We start from the raw sequence: 20,993 nt of genomic DNA on the forward strand, positions 1-20,993 counted from the left end.
CTTTTGTGAAAGTTTAGTGGTTTCGTTTTGGTAAAACTTAAGTTTCATTTGACCTTTATGAACATTGAAGATTTTTAGAATCCTTTTTGAGAAAGATTTATCTAGTATTTCACTCAGAAATTCACTTGCTTTGTGCAGAAAGAGCCCACTCTTGTGGTACGGTAACAAATGGAATATGTATACATGTGGCTTTACTAACTGGATATAATAGAATGTCATACATAAATAAGGTTCTTTGTGGTGATGTTTCAGCTTCCATATAAAGACAGGTAACTCTATGAAGTAATGACATCTGTTTTCCATGTCTTTGCATTTCATGCTTTGTTAATTTTATTGTTTAAGAAAATGTGAGATTCAGCTGAAATTTTACAATTCTTGGTCCATTTTTTTCATGTGCATTCTCTGGTTCTAATTAGGTATAAACACAGAATACAATCTTTTTCTTACTGGATAAACTTACAGTATCTCTTTTTCTACTTTGACATTTCTTTTCATGAAATGGGGGTGGGGGTGTGTGTGCTTAATTTTCTTTGACAATTTCACCTTGCTGTCAGCTTGGTAGAAATTAATATGGATTGAAAAATTGTGTGGGTGAGAGGCAAATGGATCATTGTGATGTATGGAAGAGGCTGTTGGAAATCTCTAGTCTGTATCACTGTGCTCACGTTCTTGATTATTTGCATTTAAATGTTTAGAATACATGGACAAACATAAAAAAATCAATTTATACCTTTTTAATTAATTCCCATAAATCCAAAGCCAATCTCAAGATAAAGAGACCTCATTTGTGATTTTTTTAATAATTGGCAAAATTGTGCCAGACAAAGCATGGAACAAACTCAACCAACTTTCTTTCAGATGAACTTTAAATGTCAAAGTATCCCATGATAGCTTGCATGAGTTTGGTTTTCAGTGGTTTGGAAACTGTAAACTCATCCTTTTAAAAAGTGTGACACTGGCTTGATTTTGGAAGAATTGGTTAAAAACACTCTAAAGGCCAGTAATTTAGTGAAAATATATTAGATTTCCTGGATTCTGACATCTTTTGCCATCAGTGAATGTGAAAATGGGAAAATGAACCCTTCCTGATCATGATTTTTTGATGTTTTGCATGGTTCATCAAATTTTATTAGTTTTTGCCCGCTGTATAACCTTGATGAGTTAATGAGATTATGCAGTATTACTAATGATAGACTTTCATTTTTAAAACAAACATATCTAGAACTAAAATCTGAACAGAAAAAACAAGAATCAGAATCTCATTAACCCCCGTCAGCTGTAGTCTGGGATTTTTATATTCTATGTCTCTTCATGAAATTCATTCCTTCTGATCCCCGCTGGGTGAGGGTTTGGTCTATCAATCATTGTACCATCCTCATCACCAGGATCTCCTGTAACTATTTTCCAGTAATTCTTATCTTCTTCAGCTTTATGGGAGTCCAGATAAGTGTGACAAACTACTTCATATTCTTTTCCAAAATAAGACCTGCAAAGTCAGAGAAAAAGGGATGGGCAAGGGGAATTAATACATACACAAATTCAGTAAATCTGTATTACCTGTGAAATGTTCAAGGTTTTCTCATGTTTCTCTTGTTTTATTCAGAAATATCACCATGCACTTTCAAATATCAGACCCTTAAAAGAAACACAATAGCCCACTTTGTTTCCTATGAATCATTTGGGAATTTGAAATCAAAGGTATTCAGAGCTAAAGCAGCCCCATCAGTATAAGGCACTGATACATCAACTCAGTATGTACAAGCTTGTTAGGTTCTCATCGCCACTCACATCACTATTTCTCTCTGACTGAGGAAGACTCTGGCTACTTAATAAGTGTTTCAGCCTCAAACTTTCAGAACTTGTTTCATCCTCAGAAACCCGATACAAATCCTCAGTCAGATCTTGCTCAGAATTTAATGGGAAACAATTGGTATACTCCTTAACAATGCTAATCAGTATTAATTTAATGCATGCATATTAACTTGAATCGTTGGATTAACTTCAGCTTCTTGAGAGATTGGTTCATACGGACATAAGCAATATACAGTTCTATGCAGTGTGTTCTAATTTAGTTCTCTTAATCCTTACACTTCTTGGCATACTATTTTTTTCTTGGGGGGAAAAAAACCCCAAACCACTGTTACTTGCTCATGATATTCAAAGGGAGAACCACCAAGAAACTAAATAAAGCTAGAAGCATGATATGTATTTATAAGGAAAAAAACCCAAACAAATAAGACTGAGCTGATTGCCTGCAGTATCACAGTGGCACACATTACAACCCAGAAATAAAATAATGGAAAGGAGAATGTGCATTCTGCATTCTTTTCCATTTCCTCAGCGTGTTCCTAAAGCACCTATCTTGCTTCTTACAGTAGTTCTTTCTGTTGGGACACCATTATGCACATCCCTGACAGTTAGAAATTATTCTTACCTTGTCCAAAAGTTCCTTGGAACAGCTAAGCTCCGATTAGTATGGCAATGAGTAATAATAATTTCAGAGTTTGCCTGGGGGAAAAAAAAAAAAAACAAAACAAAAAACAACCAAAACAAACCAACAAGGGAAGACATTTGACAGTCATTTTTACAGTAATTTTAACTATTCTTAATCAAATTAAGTGCTTTTATTTCCTGCTTTTTATAAGCCCACATTGCTCTGTAGACTGAGACTGCTGGACACATGGTGAGATACTGTACATCCTAACAGTTCTCAACACAACTGTCTTAACAGCTCAGACCAGCCAAATGCTTAGGGATCAGGTCAGACACATTCTCCTGTCCCATGTATTCCCTTCCACTTCCTTGTGCTGGTCACTTAAAAATTAAAAAAGTTAAAAAGTTAAGTAAGTAGTAGAGAGGCATTCCAGTGGCCTGTGCCATCAGGGTAATTCCTCTTACAATTGGTATTTGCCATGTGAGAGATTTAGATAGTTTGGGGACACAGCTAGAAATGGACCTTTATATTTTACCAATCTGCAATTTTTTATGTATAACAGAATTAACTTCTAGTCGCCTCCATTTACCAATACTGTGAATAAAGAATATTGTCTTTGACAATTGCATGATTTTGACTGTGTTTATTAGTGAGCTGATTCACGGAAATGAGTCACAGATCAAGGCTGTAGAGGAACAGTTGTATTTGTGACATTTTGCTATACACCCAGCACTTCAGGAAGCTTAGCAGTTACGTGGAATACAAAAATACTGCACCTGCTTAAGGTATTTAAAAAAGGTTAAAAACCACATATGGAAAAACATCCACTTATTCAGATGCCTTGGGTTTTTTTTAATACTTTTTAAATTTAATGTACAGGAGCTCTTAATTAGTAACGGCTCCTAATATTGGAAATGGAATTTAGTGCTCAGAAGTCCTGAAAAGAAGATTCCAAGTGCATCCTCACAGCATGATAATGTCTACATTTAAAAAACTCTGATGAGAAATACTGAGCAACTCAACCTCAAAATGAACACCAGAACCTAACAGTTGTATATGCAATTCCCTGGTTAAAGAGATTGTTACTTTCCTCTCCCCCTTCCTAAAATTAGAGATCAGAACTTAAATAAGGAAAGTATGTGAATAAAATGTTCACAACTTTTTTCTAAGTACTCTGTCTACTGTTTCAATTAAATCTTCATGACTTTTTCTACAGTTTTAATTTCTTACAGGAACTGGAAATCCTTCATATTCAAGACGCAGCTGTGGATCCAAGAAGACAGCTTTCCAGAAAGTCAGATAGGAACGCTCATCTGTCAAAAATACTTGTTGAAGGTAAGATTTTTTAGCAGATCTCATAAATGACTTATGGTCACTTGCTAGATATAACTGTAAATAAATAGATATATTAAGGACAGAGTAAATATCAAAGAAAAAAGATACAAAATTTTAAAAAATATTTTTCAACACCAAAAAATTTCTCTTGGCTCTTGAAAAATCAGTCTACCAAGATAAAGCTACACATACAAAACACATAATATAGGTTCTATACCACTGATAATCTCACTAAGTAGTTATTCTGTGTTCAGACTGGTGAATACTAATTTAAAACTGAATTTACATTCCAAAGATTCTCTCTCACCAAAGTGGTTGTTGAGAGGGAAACTGTTTTCAAAGTTGTAGTGATCTGAGTACATATGTAAAATGGAATATCTTATTTGCTTCTAACTTGCAGAGGGAATGTTAACATTTAATAGAAATCTGCTCCCTCAGAATGATAGAAGTGTGTTACTTCACAGACCTACTATAGATTACCTTCACAAAAAATTAAATGTTCTGAATTTGGAGTTATTTAAAGTAAAAAAAAAATAATCTCCCTCTAATGATGAATTCTTTCAGGATTCACAAGCTGATTTTAATTTCCTTTTTTATTTTCTTTTTTAAAATCTCCTTTATCCAGTCATTCTGGCTGACAGCCCCCTTTCCAGCACACCCGATCTCAAGCAAGCTGCATAAACTTTCTAAACAGGTACTGCTTGTCTTGATCTATGTATGATTCTGAATCTGTTCTGTCAAGCCAAGATGTTGAACCACTGCACAGCTTGAGAGAGAGTAATTAAATGCACACTATTAGTATAAGCTAACTTACCATTTGGTCAGAAAGCCCTCCTGTTGTCCCAAGACCAAAGTTTTGCCCAAATCTAACCGGCTCACCCACTGCATCTCCACCAACACTATTAAAATTGTAAAAAGGAAGAAGTAGACATTCAAATAACCAGATTTACTGTTCTTTTGTTTTGGTCTATAGCTAGGTCTTGTGGCAACACTTTGTATTAAGTTTACCTTTAAAAATAGGTAAAATAACTGCAAAAACATTTCATACTTAACTTACTGGTTAAAATATTTAACAGAAGAGGAACAGACTGTATTGATTACTTTTTATGTTGTATTCATTAACATCCAGGGTGGAAAGACAACATCCAATGAAAAATCAATGGGACTTTAGCGCTGAGGCTCCCTTTAAAATACAGTTAATACAAGAATCTGAAAAATCACAGACTAAAAGCAGAACAGTGTGTGTTTGTAACATAACATATGTTGCTAATAATATAGTAACTGATATTCAATAATTTGGTTCATTACATCAATATACATGCTGGTGTATTCCTGTTTCCAGACTGATTTATAGATTTTATATTAAAGAGTCACTAAATTAAGTGCTAGGCTTTCTAAGTATATTCAGCATAGAAAACTTATGTCGCTGATTAGTTTAGTAGTCAGTTAACGAGGGACTCTATAGCATTCGGTGCCAACAACTCTAAGATTAGACAGCAGCTAAGCAAAAATATTTTTGGTTGCAGTTCTAGAAGGCCTAAATTACGCTCCTGGCATCAAAATTTTTTCTTAGATTTAATCAGAAGTGTTTTGCTCAATCAGGAATATATGCATTTACTTGTACTCTTAGGAACTATTATTGTTAAATATACGCACTCAGGCAGAGCTTCCAACTATTGAGCCAGGACCCCATTCTGTTTCTTCTCCCACAAACAGCTGGAATTAAATATGTCTTTGAAAGAGACAATATGCTCTTTGGTTAGTTTGGTTGTTTTTTTTTTTTAAACAACAGAAATACTGGCCACTTCATGTCCAGCAAAAGCACTGAAAATTTCTGCTTCAGAGACCTTGTTTGCAGGAGAGCGAGTAATAATACTAATGGATATTTGGACACGTTTTGTATTCTACAGCTGAAATGTGACCTCATTAAAAACAGCCACAGAGTTTACCAAATGATACAGTGAACTAGATTCTGTTTTCACACCAGTTCTGAACTGATGTAAACTTCCTTGGAAATATTCACAGTAATATGTGGAACAGAATCAAGCATAATGTATTACTCAAGTTAAAGATTCTTAAATAAATTAATCTTACTCAAATTCATTTATATATTAGGAAACTTCCTTGCATATTTCTTAAAACAAGATACTGAAAACTAAAATAATAATTGAAAACAACACAGAATAAAGTACCAAACCTTAAAATACAAAAAGTATTCCGACCCATAGGGTCCACAGTCTTGACTGCGCTAACTCCACAAGGCACTTGCAGTGATTCAGCCGAATATATGGATATTTCATCCAGATCAACTGCCAAAGTCAGCCTGCCACATGCTCCAGGGTAATTCTCCACTGAGGATTTGTTGGGTGGGTTGAGAAGAATCACAGTGTCTCCAAAATGAACAAATCCATCCTTAGACACTGACAGGTGTATCTAAATTAAAATATATATATTTTTTTTTTCAGAATTATCTGAACCTAATATCAGAAATATTTTAGCATGTAAAATGTTAATCTACAGCTCTCTTGATGCATAAAGAACACTAATAACAGCTATGCCATTCTATATGGAGTCATAGAGGATTGACATAATCTTCTTTAAAAATTACCTTCTTTAAAAGTTTATCTTGAAGTTTGTTTATTTTCTGTGTTAAAAGCTCTCCTCGTTCTTTTTTACGTATAAAATCCCTGATGCGGTCCTGTTTGTAAAGGAGAGAGGGGGCAGACCTTAGCCAGCGCTCACAATCTCAGGTTTAAACCGAATTTAAAGAATTAGGAGGAAAGACCGTGAGCTGAAGAGCCAGGCGAGGCTGCCCGGGAGCCGGAGAGGGGAGAAAGGCCCAGCTCCTCCCCTACCTCCTCCAAATACGCCTCCTCGTTCCAGTTGCCGATGAGCACCCCGGGTCTGTAGGCGGCCATCGCTGCCCCCTAGGCCGCACGGCGTCCGCCGTCACCATGGCGACCCCTGGAGCTTGCGATTGGGCGCTGGAGGGGCAGATCCCGCCAATGAGCGGAAGGGACGGGGGGCAGGGGGCGGGCTCTTTCTGCCCGGGCGCGGCCCAAAATCTGAGGCAGGGGACGCGAGGGAGGGGGGGCGGATCCTGAGGGGGGAAAAAAAAGGCGATAATTGTTAAAACCCGTTTAAATAAGCCGACTGCCCCTCCTTGGGCATGCCCAGCGCGGGTGGGGTTGGTGCAGATGGCACGCTGGCGGACAGCAGCAAGCCTCTCGAGTTTGCGCCCCCTTAGGAGGATCCGCCAGACCGAGGTGTAGCAGGGAAAGGTCTCCGCAAGCAAAATAAAAACAAAACAAAAATCCATTTGGATTTCCCTGTGGTTTTGCCCAGTCTGAAAGCAGGCGGCCTGCTTTGCCCCGGGGCGGTTCGGCTGAGCCCCTTGGGATGTGCCGAGAGGGGGTAATGCTGCTGGGCCCAAAGCAGGGCCTCAGCTCCTCACGCCAGCCTGAGGGGTTTCTGGTCACCTGGCTTAACGCTTACACCTTTTCGGGCAGCACTGTCCACGAAGGTACTTCTGCTCCTGGTTCAGTTGTATGATGGTATAGTTTAACAAATGGAAGATGCTGAAATTCAAGAATCTGAGCCAAGCTATAATCTTAGAGGTTTTATTTACAGTCAGCCTTTTACACTGTATTGGTCAAGGAGGGGCATCAGCTTAATGCAACAAAGCAGTTCATGACATTCACACTGCTGAATATTGTGGATCATAGAACAGTTTGGGTTGGAAGGGACCTTTAAAGGTCACCTAGTCCAACCCCCTGCAATGAGCAGGGACATCTTCAACTAGATCAGGTCACTCACAGCCCCGTCCAACCTGACCTTGGCATCTACCACCTGTCTGAGCAACCTGTGCCAGTGTTTCACCACTCTCACTGTAAAAAAAAAAATTCTTCCTTATATTTTAGTCTAAGCGAATGCATGTTTTGATTACAAATGTTTTGGTTTGTTATTATTTTAGTTTTGAAATATACTATGGCAAGATAGGCTAAGTGAATATACTATGTGTTTACATTCCAGATAGCTTAAGCCAATGATTTTCAGTGATGGTGCAGATCCTTGCACAGGACATCTAATCCCTTTAAAACTGTCATGGTTTTCTTGCAAGCTTATTATTGTAAGGTTTCAATGCTGGGCAAGGTAAAATGTTTAAAAGAAAATGGTTTTTGGATGGACAGCTGAGATACATGTTCTCATCAGCCAGTTCTGACAAGTCACATGAAAACTGGATCTTTTGTGTTTGTTTGGGTTTAAAACAAAACAAAACAAAACAAAACAAAACCCAACCAACCCCAAAATTTATTACATAAAACATTATGCAGCGCATCCCAAACCTCTTAAAGACGAAATACAGTCCATTTTTGTTCAAATAGCACCACTTTGTGGTCAGTTCTGGTAAGTGACGCTTTCCTACATCTAGCTGTGTTAGAAGCAATGTTGAAATTGTTTAACTGAAATAGGGAAGAAATTTTGTTCACCTTAGCCGAATATCCATAGCCAAACAAATTTTGGAAGTATCAGATGTGATTTGAAATTTGAAGTGTTTTCAGAAAAAGACATTTAGTTAATTTCCTGTGTTGCTAGTAATTTCTACTTAGCACTTAAAATTACATTGATTTCACAGAGATAAGTTCTTTATTAGGGTGACTGGTTAATCATACTGGTATGCAAATGTGTACTGGGTCTGGCTGAGCCAGAACTGGTTTTCCCCTATAGCAGCCCTCATGGTGTTGTGTTTTATGTTGGGATGATAAAGTGTATTTATCACACTTTTGTTCAAAACTGCATAATATATTTATACTTAACAATTTACTTTAGCTTATTTCAATATGCAATGTCTAAGAAGATTCATATAATTTCATTTTTTTGTTTCAGAATTAAGCCACTTTTAAATCAATATTCAGTAATAAATCATTGTTATAAAACTATTATACTCAGCCATATTATTAAGAACACATGCACTCTTTCTCGCTCTGTGTGTGGCTAATACACAGAATCCACAGAAAACTTCCATAGTTTTGTAGCCTTATGCACTGTCTATACTTAGTTATTTACAGATTCATATTACATAGAAAGAAGTATTTGTATTCCAAGTGTAATTGTGTACAGAAATACTTCAATGCATCTCTTAGTAGGATTATGCTGTGACTATCTTTGTCACCTGGAAGGTTTTCATTTCTGACCTCATAGCATTCCGTGTAAACAAACAAAAAGAGCTCTCTAGAAGCGTGTTTGTGAACTGAACATCTTTCCTGCAGGAAAGGTGACAGGCTATTCAACTCAGCTCAGTTTCCTTCTGAGCAGATAAAAATCTCTGTTTGCTCCTAGCAGTTTTTTACATTATTAAATAGTGAAGAAAAACTGCTTGTGAAATAATTAGCCTATTATTTTGTGTGTATACTTATGCCAGCATACAAATTGACCAGACTTAAAGGTATATGTGGTTTATTGGAAACATTAGCATTTCTCTTTTTTTCTTTAAGTTTTATTAAATAAAATTACAGTCAGTATACTTTCAGAGACTCCTCTCCTACTGTTCTACAGTTACAGCTCTTCTCCCCTTTCTCTTTGCCCTTTTTCTTTTTTTTAATGAAAGAGAAGCAGGTGGTTGAGAAAACCAGAAATAGTATATAGAGATGCCTAAGCCATTAGTTTACATAAAAGGCTGGACTGTTAGGCTTTTAATTGCCTTAAGATTGTCAGTAATGTGTGAGATAAAGCACATTCTAAATAATGTATAAATGGTGAAAAACACGATTTTTACTTGTGTGACTACTGTTTCACAACTTATGAAATAATATTCATACAGAAAAAAATACTAAATAATATTTTAATCATATGCAGGTTGGATGCGGATATTTTTAATACCTGCCTTTACTGCCTTGGGACATTATGATTTTTCTTGTTTTCTTTTGGTTTTCCTGTTGAAAAATATGAATGTGCCAAATTTTATTAACAATACAGACTAAATAATACTGCACAGGAGTGAAACATGTTCTTTGGGATGCTTTTTCCCCTTTCATTTTATTATTTCACACTAGCAGTATTCTGACACATGCTATGAATCAGAGCATACCTATCATTTTTCTTTGCTGTTATTAAGCTTCTGGCTATTAAAATGATTAATCTGCTTGTTAATAATATAACTACAGTTTCTTATTCTAACCTATTCCCCAAACACTCATTTGTTCCCAGCACAAAACGAATTAAGTTGTTGATGTGATAAGATTTAAGGATTGTTTTTTTGCCAGACGCTTGTACTGATGTCTTCCATTTTGGCTGAGAATTTCAGTGTGGAGTTTTTGTGTAATGCTTGTTGCTGAGGAGCAGTCCAACTGTTCATGGTGCAGTAACTTCTGAAATGTAGTAATCCATTAGGCTAGTCAGCTTGACTTCAGTGCCCAGGAAGCTGATGGAGCAGCTCATCCTGAGTGCCATCACACAACACCTGCGGAACAACCAGATGCTCAGGCCCAGCCAGCATGGGCTTATGAAAGGCAGGTCCTGCCTGACAAACCTGATCTCCTTCTATGACAGGGCGACCTGCTTATTGGGTGAGGGAAAGGCTGTGGATGTTGTCTACCTTGACTTTAGCAAGGCCTTTGACACCGTTTCCCACAGCATTCTCCTGGTGAAACTGGCTGCTCGAGGCTTGGATGGGCACACGCTTCGCTGGGTAAAAAACCGGCTGGATGGCCGGGCCCAAAGAGTGGTGTGAACGGAGTTAAACCCAGTTGGCAGCCAGTTGTGAGTGGTGTCCCCCAGGGCTGGGTTTTGGGCCCACTCCTGTTTAACATCTTTATTGATGCTCTAGACGAGGGGATCGAGTGCCCCCTCAGTCAGTTTCAGATGACACCCAGTTGGGTGGGAGTGTTGATCTGCTCAGGGTAGGGAGGCTGCAGAGAGACCTGGACAGGCTGGAGCCATGGGCTGAGCCCAGCTGGGGGAGTTTCACTGAGGGCAAATGCCGGGGGCTGCCCTTGGGCCACAACAACCCCCAGCAGGTCTACAGACCTGGGGAGGAGTGGCTGGAGAGCTGCCAGTCAGAGAGGGACCTGGGGGGTGATTGACAGCCGGCTGAACAGAAGCCACCAGTGTGCCCAGGTGGCCAAGAAGGCCAATGGCATCCTGGCCTGTGTCAGCACTGGCGTGGCCAGCAGGGACAGGGAAGGGATCTGAGCCCTGGGCTCGGCACTGGTGAGGCCGCACCTCTATTTCTGTGTTCAGTTTTGGGCCCCTCACCCCACAAAGGCCATTGAATGACTCGAGCGTGGCCAGAGAAGGGCAACGGAGCTGGGGCAGGGTCTGGAGCACAGGTCTGCTGGGGAGCGGCTGGGGGAACTGGGGGGTTTAGTCTAGAGAAGAGGAGGCTGAGGGGAGACCTCCTGGCCCTCTGCAACTCCCTGCCAGGAGGGTGCAGAGAGGGGGGATGAGTCTCTAACCAAGTAATAAGTGATAGGACAAGAGGGAATGGCCTCAAGCTGCACCAGGGAAGGTTTAGACTGGCTCTGAGGAAGGATTTCTTTGCAGAAGAGGCTGTTGGGCGTTGGAATGGGCTGCCCGGTGCAGGGGGGGAGTCCCCATCCCTGGAGGGGTTTAACAGTCGGGTTGACCCAGCGCTGAGGGATCTGGTGGGGTTGGGAACCGTCAGGGTGAGGTTCATGGTTGGACTGGATGATCTTCAAGGTCTTTTCCAACCCAGATGATTCTGTGATTAGACCTTTCAGTCTACCTTTTACTAGAAAGGGGAGCAGGGTGCTTGTGTGCTGTATTGTCAGTAAGTTTGCTGATGTAGGTATACAAGTGGAAAGCTTCCTGATATTAGATCTGGCTGAAGACATCCAAAATTACTGATTGCTCATTTGGTGTTTTATAACCAAAAGGTTCTGCTAGAGAGAGGAAAAGGAGAGGGAATCATTTGCAATGTGTCTAAGACCACCAAAGAGTTGCCAATTAAAGCTTGGATTGAGTTATCCACATCTCCATGGTATTTTCATTCTACTGGTCTCTAATTTAGACTTGTACAGAGTATGTCCTTTCCAGAAATTTTTGTATAATGGAATACTTTCTCTTCAAATTGGGCTGTTTCATCATGACTGGTGATGCTAGCCATTTGAAGATTTTCTCTTCTGCTTTGGCTAAATCTTATTCAGAAGGTGGGCTTGAAAAACCACCAGAGCTCTGAATCTCCCAGAAAACTGTTGTCATTTCAGGAGCAGTAACTTATGAAAAGAGTATAGAAAAAGTATGTCTCCAAGGAATAGCATTGTATTTTGCAGAAAGATCCGTATTAACTCTGAAGAATCTAGAATACTTTCATAGGCATGAAATAGCTCAGTTGAGAACTATTGTGTTTATTAACGCAAATGGAAGCGCCATTAACAAAGCTGTACTGTTGCTTATGTTTATTTCTTCACAGGACTGTGCACTATGTATCTCTACCCTCAGGCAATTTAAAAATTCTTTTTTTTTTCAAGCTATGGAGTATTTGTCCAAGGTGTCATGACGAGAACAATGAGACTGGCCATGTCATTTGTTAAGTGAAAGGTTTATAATTAATTAGCAGTATTTAATGTACATGATATGATCTCAGCTGACCTTTCAAGTACTACATGCCAGGGATCTACTTGAAGAGACTTTTGTTAAATGATGTTCCACCCGACTTCCAATATATTGAGTGCATTGCATTTACTGAACTACAAAGTTCTGTCATCACCCACAGGCACTGACACAAAATCATTATGGGTGAGGCGTGGTCCTATTTATAACGGGTGGAAATCAGGTCATTGTCTCTCTTGTTTACTGTTCTGTTTAAACTTTGGTTTCCATGAACACTCATGCTTGAGATTCTGAAATTTGCTTTTTGTTAGCAATTTTTACATATAAAAAGCAATAGCATGATTGTCTGTAAGGAAAAAAAAAGAAAACCCCAAAGCCTTAAACTCCATGACTTAGCCTGACTTTGACTATGGGGGTTGTTCAAGCATGCGGTCCTGCCAGTGTGAACCTACTGCTTCTGAAACTGAAAAGCAACATTTTTTGCATGACCTCTTGTGAACCCAGATCATTCTGTTTCTTCCCACTTCAGGGCTAACTATAGATAGTGCTTAGGGTTGCCTTTGCTTCCCTGTTTAGCCCTGCCTGCAGCACGATCCTTACCTTCTATTGTGAATTGCCTGTGTGCATCAGTCATGGACTGGTTATGCAACTTCTTTCCTTTTGGATTTTACTTCCCTGTGATGATAGTGCAAAGACAGAAAACAGTTTGCTCCCTTAGTTTTCTGTAGTGGAGCTATCTGCTTCAGTCTTTTGAAGCAAAGTAATGACATTTACAAATAACATGAGAGATACATGTCAGTCCATCTTCAAACCTTTGCTAAATTTGCTTGTTAGAAGCTGCATCCCGCTGGGCCCACATCAGAAGTTTATTTGTGGTAGTTAAGGTTTAGAGATAAAGAAGTGTTAGAGATCAGAATACCTTCCTTTGGTTCAAATGAATCTGTATGTTACATAAAATGTTAAGAAACAGGAACAGAAACTGATTTACGTATTTATACACAAAACATGAATCAGTTAAATATTTCTGGCATAACAAAAAGGAACATGATGAGAATCTTTCGTCCTAAGGGGAAAACAACATGTGTATTGTAATTGTTTTTAACATTTTTCTGCCACCATTCCACTATTTATGGTTTTGATTTGGATGACCTTACTCTGGCAGTGTATTTATGTCAGACATCATGGCCTAGAGAAAATATTTTATATGTCGGAAGACCCTGGCAACTGTTCTAATTTAAGACTCTGAACATTTCGGTATTTCTTTGTTGCTATTGGTTAGTAAATTAGCACTTTTTAGCTGGTAGCTTTTCTTTGAGCTGTGTAAGAGAAATGGTATTTCAATATTGTGCTGAGGGCTCAAGGAACAGACAGAACACAAATAATGTAATAAATAACAAAATTACTAAAATGGTCATTGCAATGCACAGTGTTATTTGCTAGTTCAAATTGAAATGTTAGACCATTCATTCTCTGAACACCTGTTCCGGGGAGAAATAACACTTGCTGAAATAACTTTTAAGTATCGTAAGTGTCGTCCTGTTTGCTCTTTTCAGTGGTATGGTGTGATACAAAATTGTCTATTTTCTCCAAGTTTTACCTGAATCTCCCTGAAAAAATTAAAAAAAAAAAAAAAAAAAAAAAAAAAAAGAAAGGATTAGTGTAAAATCAAGGATTGGAGCTCTTTAGAAAGGAGGCACAATATCTGTCCACAGGAACTGTATTTTGTGCTGAGATGAGAGCGCTGCTCGGTTGGTGTTGGTCCTGCTCGCACAGAACACTGGGCAGCTTCCACAAGAGGGTGTCTGTACTCCCTTCTTAGTCAGGGGAGCCCCTGAAAGCACCACTGAAGTGTTTTTCTTTATCATTAGGTGTAGGGAGCTCTTGACTAAGGTTCACTTCAGAATAAAATATGTTTGAAACGTGTTATTTATGTTCATTGAGAAAATGAAAGCGCAGCTTTCCCGCCTCCTTCAGCAATGTCTCTGATAGCAGAAAGCTATTTTCAGTAATATATGCAGAACTAATTAGAAGGTAGGATACATTATGAAGATCACCAGGCCATATCCATTGCCATTATTTAAATTTCTGGGAATCCATCTAGGAGGGAAGCAGCAGATACACAAGAGAATGCACAGAGTCATCGTAACCCATACAATCTGCTCATATCTTACAGTCCCTAAAAAAATTTGTTTAATCTTGGTAGGAGTTACTGAGGAGTAAGTAATATCAAATAAATGCAGAAATTTCAAGGCTATTTAGCTTTTTAACTAGTGCTTTCACATGGAAAGTGAAACCTCAGTTATCTTTGAGCAACCGTAAGCAGTAGTAGCTGTAGGAAACAAGAAGTGAAAGAACAGAATTAGTGATACAAAAACTGATGGGCTATATTCAGAAAGAGAAAGCTGATAGATTTTCTTGTCGCAAGGTACACCACTGATGTAAATGGACTTATATGTGCATAAAATGATAATTGAAGAGGTAATACATTTGAATCTAGCTCCATTTTACATAGTCTTTTGACATTAAAAACTGTTCTCTCTTACAGAAGTCACGTGAGGATAGGGTTCTCTATGGAGACCAATCAATAAATCCACAAAGACTTTTTAATCTCTGTTGATCCTGGTAGCAGTCTTTGGCAAAACAAGCAGCAACAGTGTCTTACAGAAGACCAGCATGATTTCCCATGATGTAATAGGGTATGTAAATGATTCAGTAGAGTCAACTTTGAGATAAAAAATTTCTGAATAGAGATGCTCATGCAGGAATACAAATTCCAAGGCTTGAGTACTAATACGCAGTTAGGGTGACGATGCAGGCTTTTACATCAAAATATTAGTGAATGTGCAAAATAAGAAACATCCAAGAACTGGTTAAATTAACAAGTTGTGGCAATATGCATGTGGCAATCTAGGCCACTTGCATATGAGATGACTTTGGGAAACAGAATAAATTCAGGGAGGGGAAACGTGAATTAACCTTGGGAGACCTGCTGGATCTGAACACTGGCAATAGAGAGAAAAGATTTCCTCTTATCGTCTAGATGGAGGCATGAGTGGCATTCTTCCTGATTCTTTCAGACTGTGGGCATGCAGAAAAAATCAAATCTGACCATGTGGTTCTGGCCGATAGGGAATGCAATAGTTTTATCATGACAGAGAAGGAAGGTTTAGAATAAACTTTTCCCCACACACACAATCCCGTTCTCTTTTCTTCCATTGTTTTGCTCCTCTCAGATTCCATTTCATTTACTTTTATTACCTCTCAAGTTTTTTTCTTCATTCATTTTATTTCTTTTTCCTAATCCTCTATTTCATAGAATATATCAAGGCCGCTTAGTCCCTTGAGCGTTCATAAGCATTTCAGAGAAACTCTACTGTTACAGGTATTTTTGCTGAAATAAATTCCTGCAGGCACTTCACTATCACACATACTATCATTATTTTATTCATTATTTTTTGTAACCACTGCTCTCTTTTCCTCTCCTTTTGTGCTTATTTGTTATACCCTGTCTAAAATGTAGACCACAATAAAATTGAAGGCCAGTGCCTTAATTTGTTCTGAAAGATACATTGAAAATCCTGTGGTTTCTTACATTTTTCTATAAATATATCCTATTTGGGAGGGTATTTATAACATTATTTCTTTAGCAAGTGTCTTCTGCTGGCTGTATCTTACATATTATGAAGTATGAATGTGACTAAAAATGTCAATGAGTTGTGGAAGTTATGTGTGGCCTTTCACAAGTTGCAGCTACATCCCATGGTTGGGTTAAGTTTGACTAGTTTTTTGCATGACAAGTTTACATACTTTTTTATTTTCAGTAAGTCTTTCTACTGTACAGTCTGCACTGACTTATAGTAATGATTTTTAAATCTTTTTTTCTTCCCCAAAAATGTTTGTGAAGTCTTGAGGAAAAAAAAAAAAAAAAAAAAAAAAAAAAGGCAAGCAAACTGAATAAACATGTATCCGAAAGAAGAAATGGTTGCAGCATATAATGTATCTGATTCTTCTTCCTGTGTATACCTAGGAAATGCAAAACCAAGACCTGCAAAAGAAGTTGCTGGAATAGCCTGGCCGTTGTAAACGTCTAGCAGAAGCTGATGAAAGTGATGAACTTCAGTCTGTAAAATCATGAGGGACAATTCTGTTCCCATTAGCAGGAAAATACTCCGGAAGCCTGGCAGCATCTGTTACTTCTTAATTTTTTTTGCATGTTGTACTTTGTGTTGTTAGGAATCCTGCATAATTCTAGTTAAACTTGAAAAGCTGGGGGACAGCTTTGTTGCTTTAATAACCTCTGCTGCTCCTGTAAGAGGTTTATATTTGCATGCCAAGTTAGCATGATTTATTTACTACTAAGGTTCACTCTTCTCATTGTTTCACATATCCTGGCATGGACTAGTCACTCTTTTAATTTATTCCTTTGTTAGCCTATGTCCAACTGGTGAACTGGTAATCCCAGCAAAGGCTATCAAATGTGCCAAAAATTAGATTTTTCTTCAAGAACTAGTAAAGAAGGTATTTAACTACTTTATGATATTGTTCTCAGTTTAATGATGGATAAATCTAATAATCTGCTTATAGTGCATAACTGTGTTTACTTCAAAGCATGCTCAAGATTTAGATAGAGGAACTTCAAGAGCTCAGGGAGGCAGCTATTTGTTCTTTACAGATAGAGAAATTGAAATAGGATGTCTGTGCTTTACAGGTAGAGAAATTGAGGTAGGGTGAGCAGCTACCTGATATAAATTGATTACGAACTTTGAATGTCTGTGCTCAAGAATACAGGGTCCTAATAGATTCTGAAGGCTCTCCAGCTAACTCCAGGAAATTCTCTGTCTTCTCAGTATGTTTAAGTGATAAAAGCAGTCAATAATAACACCCCAGCAATGCCTCACATCACTCTATTATACTCAACTGCAGTTATAACCAATTTTTCAATTGTCTATGGAAATACAAACATGTAAATAATATTTTATTCGTTCTCTCAGTTTTTCTTTTTCACTGATAAATACTTCACTTTAGTTCTGTGCTCAGTGGTTTTTTTCCCTTTCCATCTTTACCCAGCCTTTTCCCCTATGTATTTCATAACATGTCCTCCGTTATTGTGTCTTCCTCTAACAATAACATACCAGTGAGATGTGTAATCTTTCAGAGTGGGGAAATAGTTTTTATAGCCGAAAAATTACAAGTTGGAAAATAGGAAGGAAATGTTACGCATATTGAAAACTCCAGGAGTTTGGGGACCACAGACCAAGCTACCAGACTCCAATGAGTGTTTACTTAGCATTCATCCATTTTGATGTTTTCAAACTGAGGTCGGGCAGCATAGAGGATCAGCTCTGGATTGCCATCTTTACATTATTAGGTCAGCTCTTATATCTGTAAAAAAGATTTTTTTACTGGAGCTTCAGCCTTCCTCACCTCTGAGACAAAACCAGGGTATTAGGTACACTGGATAATACATATTATCCCTGGGAGTCCCGTGAAAACATGGACTTTGCTGATTTTGTCGGCAATTGTTACAATTGTTGAGACAGGCTGATAAATTTCACATTTTTAGGGCAGGTATAATAACTTTATTTTACTTTTTGTCTGTTTTCATTTTCATTGTTAGGATTACTTGTAGGCTTTGAAAGAGAAGTGAACGTCTAAGAAAAAAGATTTTAAGGGCAATTTTCTTCCTGTATAGTTCATAATTGCTTAATGATTTAAGATAGGCATTTCAGTACAGGATGGCTAAGTGGTACCTGGAGCTATCCGGATTTTTTGTCTTATAGCTGGAGTAACATTGCTTATATGCTTATGCCAGTCATTAGTGCAAAAAAGGCAATTCAAAGCACTGAAATTAAAAATCATCATACTTATAGTGTTTTTGGTTGTCCAGACTGTTATCCGTAGAGTTTTCATGCTTGTCACTAGAAGAAGCTTGCTGGTAGCAGATGGAATCTTGTAGTGGTCTTACCATTCTTTTCAGCACTATGTTATTCCCATGTATTCCTGTCGTCCTAATTCCCAGGCTTGAACATGGTAGTATCCTGAATAATATATTTATATATTTTCTGAAAAAGGTACTGAGGCACTTTTTTTTTTTTTTTTTTTACCTTAGCTGTCTAGACAGCACAAAGGTCTAGAGACAAAGCATGCACTGGAGGCAATGACAGAGATGTTGTATGGGCAGAAAGGGTAAAGGCAGAAGGTTGGAAAGGGAAGTTGAAACCTGTAAATGAGATTCAAAGAGGAGATGAAATATGAGTGTCAGACAAAGCAAATGATAATTCCAGCAACCTTGTGGATACACTGGAGAACAAGGCAAGGATTTCAGGAAGGAAGAGGAGGCAGTGAGACAGAATGGTTTTTCTCAGTGTAGTCAAGAGCAAATAATGCCTTGGTCCTTTTTTATAACAGATGTTCCAAAGCACTCTGGTCCTTGGAAATTGATTTGTGCTGCAGGTTACACTGATTATTTCACTGATTTGCTGAAGGTAGGAGTAGGAAAATATTTTTTAGTTGTAGACAGTCCTGCAAATAAGTGTTATAGCACCGTTATGTAATTAATGCCAAATGTGTCATCATGCCTTAGTCTCTGAAAGGAATTGAGGATGGATGCCTGTTTTCTCAGTGAATAAAATACCATTTCATCCTAATTAGACTCATTTTTAACTGACGACAGTGGTTAAATTACATTAACAATACCTCCCCCTTTCAATATTGTGACAAAGAGATCAGAACATGTAATAAGTTCTACATAAAAAAAAAAAAAGAAGCAGAATCCATCTGCAGTGATTTTAATTCTCTGTTGTATGATCAAGTAAAAAACAAGTTCTGTTGAGCAGTTAGCAATGTAGATATTCAATGTGTCATTGTCTTCAACGGATAACTGGTAGTTTTGTTCGGCAATCACTATGGGCAAATGTTTCCCATCATTGTTAATGCCAGGGCAGTTCCTGGCAGGAGGTCCACTGTAGTTAAAGCTTCTCTGCCTGTGAATATTTTTACTCTGTCTTTTAGACCCTCTGTAAACTAGTGAAGCATGTGCAGTTGCACAGTCTCCTCTCCGTTTGCACCAGCTTTAGCTTCACTGAGGTTGGCAAGGTCGGTAATGAAAAATGTCTGAGGTATGTGGAAGTTTTTGTTTCATATCTCAAATCAGTCTGATGTGGTAACACCATCTTTAGAATTAAAAAGTAAGCCTGTGTATTAATTCCGCGTCCCTCCAACTTTTTCTCCCTCAAAAGTGATAACTCACTCATTGCATTCAATGTTTCTTAGAAACCGGGGCTGTGGGTAATCAACACGTTATGTTTTCTTTACTGTGTGCATTGCTTTAAATATGACATTTTATTCTGTGCAAGTACCTACAGTCTTAGGCTGTATTGAAGCAGCCAGTGAGCTCACAAGCAGTGACGGAATACTAGCCAAATAAGAAGTGAGCATAAACACTTTTAAAGCTTTTAGCTTTGCAAATTTATGGACTAAACATTTGTTTCAAGTCTCCAAAAAGCAAAACTGAGCTAGTTCATGCAATTTCTATGTGTATTTTTCAGTTCATTCATTTATCTTTATATCTGCTGACACTGAATTCATATATTACTGTTACGTTAAGTGAATTTTCATGTAGAGTTTGGTTTCTTTACTCATGAGTACAGCACCTTCAGCCTTTTCTTGTTGTGGAAAAAAAAATCATTCTTATAGTGTCCTTTTGTGAGACCTGAGTAGACCTGAGCATTCAGAAAAGTAAAAATAAAACCAGAAGAACTGTAGACTCTGAATTACATTATGCCTTTCTGGGTTTCTATTTAAATTTTTATGTGTAATGTCAAAATTAAACATTTTCAAAGTTGCAGAGGAAGGGAATATAAATAATTTAATTCGCTTGTTTTTTAAGTTAGTTTGAAAATGCTAGTGTCAGTGACCCTTTGATACGTATGAACACTGAACAAACTAAGAGTTTTAAAACCTATGATCTTGTTAAGTTTTGGTAAAACTTCTGTAAGCCACTGAGCTTTCCTTGGAGTAATTCACTAACAGGCCTCTCCACTTTGCAGATCATTTCCACTAGGATTGTTGAGCATTTTCAGCTGGTTTTATTGATAATAAGTTTAGTGCAAGCAGTACCTTCTGTTAAATCCTCCTACATTACTGTAGGTATTTTGTCTGCTGCTTTTTTCATGTAGGGGAATGAAGTATATCGTTCATCCACTAGTTGTGTGTCTATCAACCAGTTCCAGTCCTACATTTACCTTCTGTATTTTTCTTCCAGTTTTCGGAATAAAGTTGCTGTAGACTAACTAATTTATGAGCTAGACAGTAAGCCTATTATCCTGCTAGTGTTTGTAATTACAGAAAATCCAGTTGACACAGGTGTAAGGGTGGTAGTTGGCCCAGCAAATTGTACTATGCAGCCATATCTAAACCCAAAGTGGTTTATAGGATTGACAGCAGACTACACGGTTCCAGTATCAATTCCATGAGCCATTCAGTTCCTTGTGATTGTTTCCTAGTCTTTGCATGGTCATTAGTTGTGATTTGGGCCCAGTCCAAAGACAGAATTCAGGCTGATACCATGTTAATCTGTTGGCTTTGTAAAATGAGTTGCTGTGAATAGTTCGCTTCTGGAAGAGGAAAACTCCAACAAAAACTGTCAGGTCCT

The 20,993-nt window shown here is 38.0% G+C and overlaps 1 protein-coding gene and 1 long non-coding RNA gene across 2 annotated transcripts in view; one reads left to right on the forward strand and one right to left on the reverse strand.

Annotated features, from left to right (window-relative positions):
- Window positions 1-251: 251 nt before the first annotated feature.
- On the reverse strand, window positions 252-6,693 carry CFAP161 (cilia and flagella associated protein 161). The gene is made up of 7 exons (XM_074917260.1): window positions 6,625-6,693; window positions 6,378-6,467; window positions 5,967-6,202; window positions 4,584-4,668; window positions 3,665-3,823; window positions 2,435-2,508; window positions 252-1,486 (listed from the first exon to the last, which is right to left on the reverse strand). Exons 1-7 carry the CDS (start codon window positions 6,685-6,687, stop codon window positions 1,300-1,302), a joined length of 894 nt encoding a protein of 297 aa, XP_074773361.1. The 5' UTR covers window positions 6,688-6,693; the 3' UTR covers window positions 252-1,299.
- A 12,683-nt stretch (window positions 6,694-19,376) lies between these two features.
- LOC141965672 (uncharacterized) overlaps window positions 19,377-20,993 on the forward strand; it is a 36,000-nt gene continuing 34,383 nt past the window's right edge. Inside the window, exon 1 of the long non-coding RNA XR_012634493.1 lies at window positions 19,377-19,458. This is a non-coding gene — a long non-coding RNA (uncharacterized LOC141965672). The remainder of the gene's footprint in view (window positions 19,459-20,993) is intronic.

Source organism: Athene noctua, chromosome 13 (assembly GCF_965140245.1).
Source record: "Athene noctua chromosome 13, bAthNoc1.hap1.1, whole genome shotgun sequence".
Taxonomy (NCBI): Eukaryota; Metazoa; Chordata; class Aves; order Strigiformes; family Strigidae; genus Athene; species Athene noctua.

What these genes read in the sequence shown, in the direction of transcription:
- CFAP161 (XM_074917260.1), bottom strand. Translation starts at nt 6,687, where the DNA reads ATGGCCGCCTACAGACCCGGGGTGCTCATCGGCAACTGGAACGAGGAG. An exon ending in AATACTTTTTGTATTTTAAG is followed by an intron (nt 4,669 to 5,966) that starts GTTTGGTACTTT and finishes CAATTTTAATAG; the next exon opens with TGTTGGTGGAGATGCAGTGG. An exon ending in ATGAAGGATTTCCAGTTCCT is followed by an intron (nt 2,509 to 3,664) that starts GTAAGAAATTAA and finishes TTTTTCCCCCAG; the next exon opens with GCAAACTCTGAAATTATTAT.